This window comes from Clinocottus analis, unplaced genomic scaffold (assembly GCF_023055335.1).
Source record: "Clinocottus analis isolate CAN_PGR_092001 unplaced genomic scaffold, fCliAna1.0.p SCAF_5, whole genome shotgun sequence".
NCBI lineage: Eukaryota > Metazoa > Chordata > Actinopteri > Perciformes > Cottidae > Clinocottus > Clinocottus analis.
Window position 1 is genome coordinate 474169 of NW_027176207.1, and position 12500 is coordinate 486668.

At 48.4% G+C, this 12500-nt stretch overlaps 1 protein-coding gene across 4 annotated transcripts in view; it reads left to right on the forward strand.

Moving 5' to 3' along the window:
• Nucleotides 1-12500, forward strand: part of LOC137802543 (RNA-binding protein Musashi homolog 2-like) — a 66490-nt gene that overhangs the window by 3624 nt on the left and 50366 nt on the right. For all 4 annotated transcript variants that reach the window (XM_068600488.1, XM_068600489.1, XM_068600491.1 and 1 more), the window contains exon 2: nt 6958-7072. In XM_068600488.1, the coding sequence (XP_068456589.1) occupies nt 6958-7072 (115 nt within the window). The remainder of the gene's footprint in view (nt 1-6957; nt 7073-12500) is intronic.

Consider the following 12500-nt stretch of genomic DNA (forward strand, 5'->3'; position numbering starts at 1 on the left):
GCGTGTCCCTCTTCTGCAACTGCTGACATCTTGGAGCGTCAGCAAAGAGGACAGCGGGTGGAGTGCGGTAAAAGCATTTTTCAGAGACACGTCAGGTTTTTTCCTTCGCTGCAGAGAGTTCTGGTTCTCCGGTGTCTGGAGCGCCGGCACACAAAATAAAAAATGTCTCCTGTCTTCATCCTTATGAAGTACCATACAGAAATAGACCTCATCCATCCTCCCCGCGAGTGTTATCTAAGATGGCTCTTGAATAATTGATGCAGACAGAAATTCCACCCCACTTGGGAGGGTGGTGGATGTACAGGGCACCCACCTCCCCCTCGCCCCGGCTCTCAGGGGCTGTGTGGGCGGCGCAGAGGGTCGGAGCCCACTCCGCTGGGAGGGACTGGACCTCTCAGAGGCTCGGTCAGTCACCCTGTGTTCAGCTGCCACGAGGCCTCGCTCTCAGCAGCGCTTCCTCTCCGTCAGCGAGACTTCGGCCTCATATATAATTAAAACAGGGTGCTGCTCAGCAGGAAGTCTCTACCTGCCCCGCCAGCTCGCACCTCCGCAGACCGTCAAGTCATTTTATTTATGAAGCCCAATATCAGAGATCACACATTCCCCCCGAGGGGCTTCAGCACCGCCAAGCACATGCAGGATATGTAGGAAGATTATGGATTATGCCGCCCTTCACATGATGGGACCATTCTTTAGCTGCAGCAGTTCCTGCTGTGCCCTTGTATTAAAAGCAGTAAATATTCTGGAGTAAAAATCAATGAGCATAAGAAGGCCAGCGGTCGATCACACCCTCTGGTCGCCTCACATATGAACGTCTTTATCATACTGCAGTGAGACAGTTCACACAGCCAGGGGAAGCTTGTGAACTGCACTTCCAAAGACGGGAGTCGCTCTATCACTCCCGCCCCGCCGTTCTGCAGGCGCAGCTAATTCATAATAATACCTATCAAGTATTGGCTCTGATGAGCGAGCAGTGTGCCATTAAAATGGACTCACATTGGTTTTAGTCAAGTGCTTCAAGGTAATGTTCTTTAATGTGTCATTTTTAATATCCAACAGTGGCGAATGATCACAACAGGAGGGAGGAATTTTCTGTTAGTCGTCAATTTCTCACTGTCTTCCTGACATGACCGACCAATTACTGCGCTGAGGAGCAGAGGAAGAGAAGCTCTGTCTCTGCCCGGCGCTGAGGGAAATACTGATGCAGGGAGGGGTTCATCAGCCTTTAAGATGCAGAGAGACGTCCTCAGTCACTGTAAGCAGGAGGGTGAAAGAAAGATAGCGTCACGTCACCGATGCATTATCACGCATCAGCGTGTTCCTTAAAGCTGCGACGCGTCCTGCATTCATTCCCATTACGGAGCCGGATGAAAGCATTATCTTCTTGTGAACTTTTTCTTAACTTAACGCCCTAATACAGAGGGACCTTTCTGTTAGAGAGTTAAGAAAACTAAACAGATCCATAATTGAGTATTTTTAGGACTGAACTCTGCAGGTTTACTTAGTATGACACCGCAGGCTAACGTAGGACTCTGTGCTGCCAGGACATGCAGGTCCTTAGAGGTCAAACATACTTTGATGGTTTGAGAGGCACGGACCTGCAGGATTTCTCTAGAAGTGTTGCACTTTCATCCTCCCATAATGCAATCATGTTGTGGATGTTCTGCAGCTGTGATGAAGGTTGATGACGTTCAGCTAACAAAGCTAACGCTGGATGTGGACTGCGTTCTGAGTCGGTGAGCGGCAGCAGTGAACATTAACCTGTACCTCCAGCTGGAGGCCGTGCGTCTGCGTGGCGTCCACTTGGAGCTCACGGTGTGTGAGTCAGGACACACTCTGTTACAGCGACACCATGAAGCTGCAGATGCTGCAGAGAGAAACTCAAGTCTCTCTTTTTAAACCGTGTTTGAACATCAAGAGCCGAATGAGGAAGACGGCCCGCCTGCATGCAGCGCTGCTGAACAGGTCCTGCACTGTGTAACTGGATGTTTACCCTTCATTGAAGAAGGAAAGCTTTGAGGGATGGAGGAGGAACATCCACTCCTCACTCTGCGCTACAGGACATCCCATAAAAGACACTCGATGTTCAGATGTGCTGATGAGGAGCTGATGGAGCTGATGGCGCTGGCATTGCTTTAGGATGGGCCTCTGGCTGCGTTTCATCTGCTGGTGTAGAAACATGTCAGTGGAACAGTTTGGCTCCACAGGGTGCGTCCTGCTCCTCACCATGACCTCGCCATGACCTCGCTCTTTATCTTTTACATACGCATGCAGAGATATCATCAGGCAAAATGACTGCGGTGAGGTGGCTGGCGTTATTATACGTCCCATTCTTTTATGATCCATAAATACAAGCGTTTCAAAATGGAGGGTCTGCAGCAAATGTCCCCTTTATGTAATACATGACATTACAGCTTCTGCTTTGACGGTTCACAGAGGCAGTAAAGTGACTCGCCACCCAAAATCTATCTCTTCAGTCTCAGATATTGACCTGTTGGAGGCTAATGAACCGCTAGTGGAGGACAGCGGCTCTGGAGCCGTGCTCACAAAACACTCAGGATAAAACACGCCGCCAGAGTCACCAGCAACTTCCAACCCGCAACCTTTTGATCTGAGAATAATGCACAAAGAACTGTATCACCAAAAGTACGTGTGAAGTCTCAGAGCGGTTAAAGATTTCCTTTTAAAAGCATGTTAGAGATGCAGAGTGACACCCAGCAGGCTCGCCATCAAATGACCCAACAACATGAGATGCAATGCTGAGATAGAAAACATCTCTTCAAATATTATTCATTCTTATGATTCTTATTATTTAAATGAATACAAATAGAAAGTTCATCACAACCGTTTGGAGCCATTGATAGTTAAATGTATAAAAGTATGAGTACCGTGTAAATAAGTGTATTTGTTTAGTGCGTTGGTCCTGTTACGTGACAACAGGTCATCTGTGTCTCCTCGTTGGAGCTTTGCTCCACGACTCGTGCAGCAGAACCCGGTCAGTAGATCCAGTAGTTCAGCTCATAACGTCACAAGAATGTGATCCTTCAGCTGGAGCTTCAGCTAAAGGATCTATGTTTTTAATATCATAGTTTTAACTTGTTTATCAGTCGCCTCGTCCCTTTCAGTGGGAGAGTAATCCCACAACGCGGCGTCTGATTTGTGCATTCAGAGCTGTGACATTTCCTAACGTGCAGTCTGTGTTTTGACTGTTCATCTGGGAGTAAATGAATCACGCCGCTCGCTTTCTTCAGTCTGCCAGTCAACTGATGGATCCATTCACGAGTGAAGCTAATCGTAGCCGTGCACCTCCCCCTCTACGCACTCACACGCACACACACACACACACACACACGCACACACACACACACACACACACACACACTCACACACACACACACACACCTACACACACACACACACACACACCGTCCCTAAAGGACAGCACCGTCAGCGCATCCCGCCCACACCTTCCTGTTGTACTGCCGGGGTTCACATGTATAGGAGGTGGAGGTGGAGGGCCTCTGCTGGGTGGAGGGGTTTGTACATTAAGCTCATCATCAATGAGCTGTACGACATAACACACTCTTCTCCAGGCCAGTGCCTGTGTGTGCGTACAGTATGTGCACTTCATCATTTCAATATCTCGCTGCTTATTGGCAGGCGGAGAATAACAACCTCAGAAAGTCCCGATTTCATAACCAGAACGAGACGGCAGCAGAACGAAATGAAATATTCTGCAGTGACACTGAAATATTTGAGTTTCGACGACGGCGGTGGCATGAAATTCATCACTGAGTTATCGTATTGCTTCGTTGTCTCACTCTGGATTGTCAAGTTTGCCGAGGACGGCGGCTGCAGATGAGCTTCAGCGTGACGCGTGACGCGCTACACGCGCTACACGCGCTACACGCTCTTCCCCTGCAGCCGTGTTCACAGGAGACGTGAAACAGACGAGCGAACGACACGTCAGGAAGCCCCGAAGGGAGCTTCATTCTGGTTGGACCACTGCAACGCAACCAGCCGGTGGTGTGCTAGCATCACTGTCTGCTAGCATCACTGTCTGCTAGCATCACTGTCTGCTAGCATCACTGTCTGCTAGCATCACTGTCTGCTAGCATCACTGTCTGCTAGCATCACCGTGCAGCAGGTCAGCGTCTGTCTCCTGCGGCTCCGTCTCGGGTCCTTTCCTGTTGTTGGTTTCACTGGAAGCGGGCTGCAGGTTGCTGGACGAGGTCCAAACCCTTGTTTTAGAGGCTGTGTGTGTCGTGTGGAGTCTGAACGACGGCTCCCATCGCTCAAACTAACCCAGTAAAGAGTTCCCAGTGGCGGTAATCGCACCAACAGTATTTCAAGTAACTCACTGAAAGGATTCATTTGAACCTCCTTTAAGAGTGTTTACCCTCCGCTGTTTGGCTCTCTGCCTCCCTCCTCTGACGCCATCTTGGTTCACGGCTGACACAAATCTCAAAGATATGCTATCAACTGCAGCGTGTCGAGGAGGAGGAGGAGGAGGAAGAAGAGGGGGGATCTCGATACATGTCAAGAGCTCGCAGGTTGAGGTAACCGCACCTTGTCAAGCCGGTGGCAGCAATTCACTCTGAACAGCTGCCTTGCATTCTGTGTGTGTCTGTGTGTGTCTGTGTGAGTCTGTGTGTGGTGCTCAGATGCACAAAATGATGCAACTTCTAAGCCGGTGGAGGCAAGGCGGGTTAAAGGGGTTTCCCTTCCCTCTCTCCAGGCACCGCGCTGCTCAAACGCCTCCATTCACCGAAAGCTTTCACAACACAACGCTGACTCCATAACATCCGCAGTCGTGGAGAAGTTACACCAGCCTACACTTCACTTGCAGTCGGAGTGACGGCTTGCAAATTTAATGTCCCCCCGCTGTTTGTGGGGCAAAAGGTTCGGTGTGAAACTTTGAACCCGGTGAAATGTGAGCGTCTGCGGCTGCTGAGTCTTGGCGGCGGCGTAGTCGACTGTCTCTCCGTCCTCTGTTCTCTTTGACTGGGTTCAGTGTTGAAAGCTCCTCCCTCACACTCGGCTGTGTGTTTGAAGCAGGCGAACACCCACATGCTCACACACACACCCACAGATCCTGGCTGGTTTTAAAAAATCCATGACAAGAAGCCCTCTGCCTGAATATCAAAGATCGGCATCTGAGAGCATGTGGACATGACTCACCGCCGCCCGGCTCCCTCCCAGCAGGCCACCTGAGCGTCCGCTCGCCGGGACGAGGCGCCGGCTCTGAACTCCACTACGAGCGTCGCCCGGCTGTGTGAACATGTGCGAGGAGCTCTGCGGCGTGCCGAAGGTTTCCAGCGGGCCGTTTGTCCCGTCCGGCTCCCACGTCCGTGCCGGAGGTCATTCTGAGACGAGGAGAGCGCCGCGCTCTCTTCACAATGTCAAAGCGTTGCAGGCGAGCCAGGAGAGCAGAGCAGCTGTGACAGCTACAAAGTGGCTGAGGGAACTGTGTACTTTAGTTGGTGTGCTTCAAGTGAAAGGGCTGCTAACGGCAACAAATCACAGCTCTGCAACGCAGCAACTTTCCCTCTGTGATGGAAACCTTCTGCATTCAGGTTCCCTCTTCACGTCTCGCTGTGAGCCAGAGACACGAGCTGCTTATTACAAACCATTTAGCACACAAACTCTGTGCCCACGTGAAGTTTCACTTCAGTTTGGCACCGTGCGACGGCACGAGTGTGTGTGTGTGTGCGCGGCCGTGTGTGTGTGCGCGGCCGTGTGTGTGTGTGCGCGGCCGTGTGTGTGTGCACGCTTGTGTGTGTGTGCGCGGCCGTGTGTGTGTGCGCGCTTGTGTGTGTGTGCGCGGCCGTGTGTGTGTGCGCGCCGCCGGCCTGTCAGCGGCGAGTCCATTCGTACGGATGCCGGCTGCATCGTGGTCGGCGCAGCACCGGCGGCGCCGCCTGTCTTGTGCAGCGGGCCAGGATGACATGTGAATCGCTGCAGCCGAGAAAGCCCCGCTTAAGTGGAGGCAGGAGGGAGACGCCGGCGAGAGCCAGGAGGCAAACAGACCAACAGATGGACAGGCCGATGCCAAGCGGGCAGCGGAGCAGATAGATTGTGCAGCACGGTGAACAGACCCAGCCTACCAAAGAACAACCAACAGACACAAGACCCCGGCGCCGCCGGCAGCCCGGCGCCTCTATAATTCATGGAGAATAGATGCGGTGAAGAGGACGCTCCTCTTCCTCCTTCTCCTCGTCTGCCTCGTCACATCCCTCATGTGATGCAGGAGGACGAGATGTCTGAGACGGGAAACGAACAAACCTGCATGTGAGAGAACCGCAGAGAGAGATGGAGCCGCAGGTGGAAGTGGACCGCGGGGCACGAGGGACTCCAGACACACACACACACACACACACACACACACTGCAAACACGCAACCGCAGACACACACACACTCACAACCGCAGACACATCTTGAGTTTTTCAAACACTTATTATTTTTTTGGACCATCTTCAGATTTTAAACTCTTCGTTGGCGAGAGTAAATAAAACAGAGATTATTGCGTCTGAGATTATTCTGTCTGGATTAAACAGAGACAAAGAGCCGGACGCGGCGCTGCAGAGCTTCTGCTGCCTTGAAGCCTCCAACACTTGGAAAGTATTAAGCTGGTATTTCCCCGAGGCATCGGGCACACGCTCACTGGAGCAATAACCTTTGCTTTAATGCAGGAGGAGCATGATTGTAAGTTCTCCTCCGAGACGTTCCTCCAGAACGCGCGGCGCTCAGATTGACTCGGTCTTGTTTTCCCTCTATGGAAAACATCTCGCGCCGCGCAAGTCAAACAGAAACACTGCCTCAAAGAGCCCAGACAGCGCTGTCAGATCTGTCTGCCTGTGTACCTCCACCGTCTAATGCTGTGTCTCTGTGTGTGTGTGTGTGTGTGTGTGTGTGTGTGTGTGTGTGTGTGTGTGTGTGTGTGTCTGTCTACATAGGTAGAATGTAAGAAGGCCCAGCCCAAGGAGGTGATGTTCCCACCAGGAACACGAGGGCGAGCCCGGGGTCTGCCCTACACCATGGATGCCTTCATGCTGGGGATGGGCATGCTGAGTGAGTCACACACACATCCACTAAAACACACACACACACACACATCCACTAACACACACACACACACATCCACTAAAACACACACACACACACATCCACTAAAACACACACACACACACATCCACTAACACACACACACACATCCACTAACACACACACACATCCACTAACACACACACACATCCACTAACACACACACACACACACACACATATTGACTGGTGATCCATACGTCCGTTATATAACATACTTATCTGAAATCTGATGAGAAGGTCAGACATTTTAAACCTTTAAAACACATTTGGTCTTTATAAAATGTCAGATATAACTGGAAAATACAAATATTAAATGTAAGGAGGTTATTTGAGGGGGATGAGATGCCTGACATTCGGTCAACACTTTCTACCATATCCATTTATTTTAATTTAATTTTTTGGAAATGAACTAACCGGACTGTGGACCGGCCCATTAGGCGGCTCTGCCCCTCATTATGCGGCTCAAAGGTGAGCCACCGGGCTATTTCTGGTGGAGTCTGGTGCCGGCGGCTGCGGGGCGTATAGGAGCAGACCAGCACATTAGCGGGCTAAATGAAGAGGAAAATTGGTGTAATGTCATATTAAGGATTCATCACTGTGCCCCCCTTCATGGGTAATGAAGGGGACACACATGTCAGGCAGAGATCTCATCTACAGGGACCTCAGCTGCTGGCCCGCCCTCATCATCACATCCGCCTGCCTGTGGCCCTTTTATTTAACACTCTCACCCCCCCCTCACACACACACACACACACACACACACACACACACACACACACACAGTCTACTCCCTTCATGTCTGTCTGTCTCTCTCTCGTCTGTCTGGTCACATTTCCTATGCATATAATTTGTATGTGCGACCCGACCAAATGGATTTGCCCTCGCATGAAAGATTTATTTTTCCTCTCCCTTCAAAAGCAGAAGAGACACGCCGCTGATTGTAAGAGACTCGCCCCCCCCCCCCCCCTTCTCGTCGCAGGTGCAAGCAGAACCACATTGATGCATTTTGATCTGAACCAGGAAACTTAACGCTCGAATCGGCTCTGAAGGTCGACGGCGAGTCATCGTCAGCTTCACGTTTACTTTCCTGAAAACTGACGTGAAGCAGCGATCAGATGTTGAGCTGCAGGAACATTTATTGTGTTCAACAAGGAAAACGAAGGGGCCGCTAATCTATTCCCAAATCTATCCCCTAATCTATCCCCAACAGCATGGAAGTGCTCACCGCTGGTCTCATGAGCCAGTCGGACTCGCTCAGGTCGGTTTGAGCTCGTTCATCCAGATGTTTGTGGTGAAGTGTGAAGACGACTGGACGCTGCTGTCGCTCCCTCTCGTCGGTTCAAAGTATTTAACAAGCACAGTGAAGTTTTGAGAAGTTAACAGACTATTGCCCCCCCCCCCCCCTCCTCCATGGGGAGACGGCAGGCAGAAAGCAGTGATGTGTTCATGTGAGAATATTAACAGCCAACTTGTTTGGAGACTCTTATCTAAATGAAATTGGAACAAGGACAGCGAAACATTCCTTTATATAATTTGCATTTATAAAAAAGGGGACCCTCGGCTCATTATTTAAGAAAGTGTAAGCTCCTTTAGTGCCAGATCTCATTAAAGCCATCCCCAGCTCCTTTGTTTACTGCCTCTAATCGAGGCATTTATCTTTATTGTGCTGCGCCCGATGTATGTTTGCTGAAATTAATACACATTTGAGCCGGGGCGAGGTACGGGTGTACCAGATGGATAATTGATTTTAAAGTGAATCAGAACTGTTGAGCCATAAAATAGGTGCATTAGCATGCATATTAATAAGGCAAATAAGAGCACGAAGAGGCCGCCGCCAGGGCCGCCGCCATGGCGGCTTCATTGAGGGGAACAGGAAGCGTGCTGCGTCCTCTTCCTGCCTCCTTTGTTCCTCTCTCCTGGTTGCATGAGCTCGTAGCTTAACTTACCGCATGTGTCTTCATCCCCTTCCTGTCCTCAGACTCCTCAGTGGGGATGTAAACCACCGTGATGCGGCGCATCAGACGGAGGGAAGTGGTTTTGAAACGAGGAGGATGAGGAGCCGCGCGATCTAAGCCAACAATTTCAGTTTGGCATTTATTCTGTTTTGACAGTAAGACAGTATCAAACACATAATATCCAATATTTTGCAGCCGTGATGGCTTTTCATTGTTTCGTATCACAGTTCCCTTTCCGACCAAACAAACAGTGCGGGCTCGTGTGAGAGCTATCCATCTGTAACTTCCTGCTGATGACTTCTCATCAGCAGCTGATGGAAGATTTCCTTTTCTTCTTCCATTTATTTATTTATTGTTCTGTCCTGCTTCATCCGTACCGGGTTAAAGCTCCTCTCACCGCCGCTCTGGGTTGCATTTCTTTTTGTCTGCGAGCGGGGAGAAGGTCTGGGAGCGTTTTCCCATCGGGTCAGGAATAAATTGAACTTTTTCATGGACAGCAAACACTGATTAGATATTTATGACCAAGGTCAACCTTTCTGATTCCAGCTGGCACGAGCTCTGAGGCATACAGAACGGAGCATCTACACACATGCTCACACACACACACACACGCACATAGCCTACACACACACACTCAAATAAAGCGTGCACGCACAATGTGTTTTGACGCCTTCATATTTACCGTGAGCTCTCTAGTGTGTATCAGAACAAACGGTACGATTCAAATGTGACTACAGACAAATATTGTCATGCTAATACATAATGCTAACACATAATGCTAATATATAATGCTATTATATAATGTTAATACATAATGCTAATACATAATGTTAATATATAATACTTGTATATAATGTTAGCATGTATTGGTAATCTATAATGCTAATACAAAATGCTAATATATAATGTTAATTCATAATGCTAATATAGAATGCTAATATATAATGTTAATACATAATGCTAATATATAATACTAAAACATAATGCTAATATATAATGTTAATACATAATGCTAATACATAATGCTAATATATAATGTTAATACATAATGCTAATACATATTGCTAATATATAATACTTGTATATAATGCTAGCATGTATTGGTAGTCTATAATGCTAATACAAAATGCTAATATATAATGTTAATACATAATGCTAATATATAATGCTAATACATAATGCCAGTCTATAGTGTTAGTATATAATACTAATATATATTGTTAATATATAATGCTAATACATAATGCTAATACATAATGCCAGTCTTTAGTGTTAGTATATAATACTAATATATATTGTTAATATATAATGCTAATACATAATGCTAATACATAATGCCAGTCTCTAGTGTTAGTATATAATACTAATATATATTGTTAATATATAATGCTAATACATAATGCTAATACATAATGCCAGTCTCTAGTGTTAGTATATAGGGACTCCAGGGAGAGGACACTGGACCCGGAGGCGGTTCACAGGTGTGTTCTCAGGTGTAACTCACCGTGAGGATCGTTTCTCAGGCTGCAGTGACTCATTTCTGGCCTGAAGGACTTCCTCTTATTAGGTAGTTTAGTCCAGACTTCTGGTCCTAGGTGATGATAGCTCGAGGAAAACAGATAAAAACTGAGACATAAACCGTAATTAGAGGGTTAATTATGTGTATTTTACCTTTTGATGGGGCTCAAACTCTCTCTCTCTCTCACCCGCCCCGCTCCTCTCAAGTCTCTCTGCTCTCCTCGTTTCCTGCTTCCTCGCCGCCTGCTCCCTCACACCACGTTCCTCAATATGTCGCCCGCAGCTGCTTCTGTCTGAAAAGTGTCCAGCTAATTAACTGTCGGGGTCTGTGCTTGTAATCAGGATCCTGACAGCAGATGAACAATACATCTGCTGCTCTTAAATTCTTCTAATGACTCGGCTCCTCTGCTGGCCTCCTTGCCGCTCCGCATGCACCAGGGACGCTCGCCTCCTAGAGCCTGCGTCCTCGCTCACTTTGACTTTGGTTTACAGATGGAAGTCACATGTTCCATCCTCAGGAAGTTTCAAACTGCATTGGTTGTGGTTGAATTTCAGCGAGTCTCCACAGAGATGTGTGAAAGGTCAGATATCATGAATATTGTCTGGGTCTTTTAAAGAGTTTACATGAGGCGGTCAGAGCCGTGGACAGCGTGAAGACCAGAGACACAAACTAACACAAACACTCGGTGGGACATTTAGAAGCTCTGCAGACGACTCATTGAAGGCCGTGCAGGTGTTTCTGCAGGGTGACGGACAGACAGATGTCTTTAAGCCTTAATGCCCGACAAGAGGACGAGGCTGCTGCACTGCATGCACACAGTGCAACACACAGAACACACACCTACACACACACAACAAATATTATCCTATATAATTCTTTGCAACATTACATACGCTAATGTTTATGTATTGGGTTTTAAACACACACACACACACAGTATTTGCACAGCGCTGCAGGTTAAGCTGCTGCCGTGTCGATGTGTTGGTTAAACAGCTCCAGCACGCGCTCAGCGGGCCCATAAAACAGCGGTCGCCTGGTAACTCCTGAGACTCCGACTAGAGATAACAAGTTGAGTTTTAATTAGCCGTAAAGCTTTTGTCAACCAGCAAACAAAGCCACAACAACACCAGGACTTCCCCGCTGGAGGTGTGAACGAGGAGCAGCCATCGCTTCTCTCTTTAGCATCCAGACACCAAACACTCGGCTGAAGACATAAACACACGCAGACGTCATCCGGCTCCGGCTGTAAAGTCTTATTACACCCAGCCATAAAACACCTGACATGTTGTGGTGGAGCAACAGCTCAGTATTGGTGTGAGGGGGAGGAGGGGATCAGGGCTCTCAGAAGCAGATTTGGCATCAGGTGTTGATGCTCGACCCTCGTGAAGATCTAACCCATGAACGATGGGGATCATCATAACAGGATGAACCTCTTTCCATCGCCGGCCTTGAGGCTCCTGTTTCAGAGCTCTGTGTTCAAATATAATATAATTAATCAGGATATTGATCCATCCAGGAAAGTCGTGTAAATGACGCGCTGCAGGAAAAACAACAAGAGCAGCACATTTAAGACTGGCGCTTAATGTAATTGTGACAGGTGAGCATTGATTGAGAGCATTGATGCAGCCGATACATCGAGCTAACAACACCTAGCATCAACACGTAGCATCAACATGTAGCACCAACACCTAGCGTCAACACCTAGCATCAACATGTAGCATCAACATGTAGCACCAACACCTAGCGTCAACACCTAGCATCAACATGTATCACCAACACCTAGCATCAACACCTACCGTCAACACCTAGCATCAACACCTAGCATCAACACCTACCGTCAACACCTAGCATCAACATGTAGCATCAACATGTAGCACCAACACCTAGCGTCAACACCTAGCATCAACACCTAGCATCAA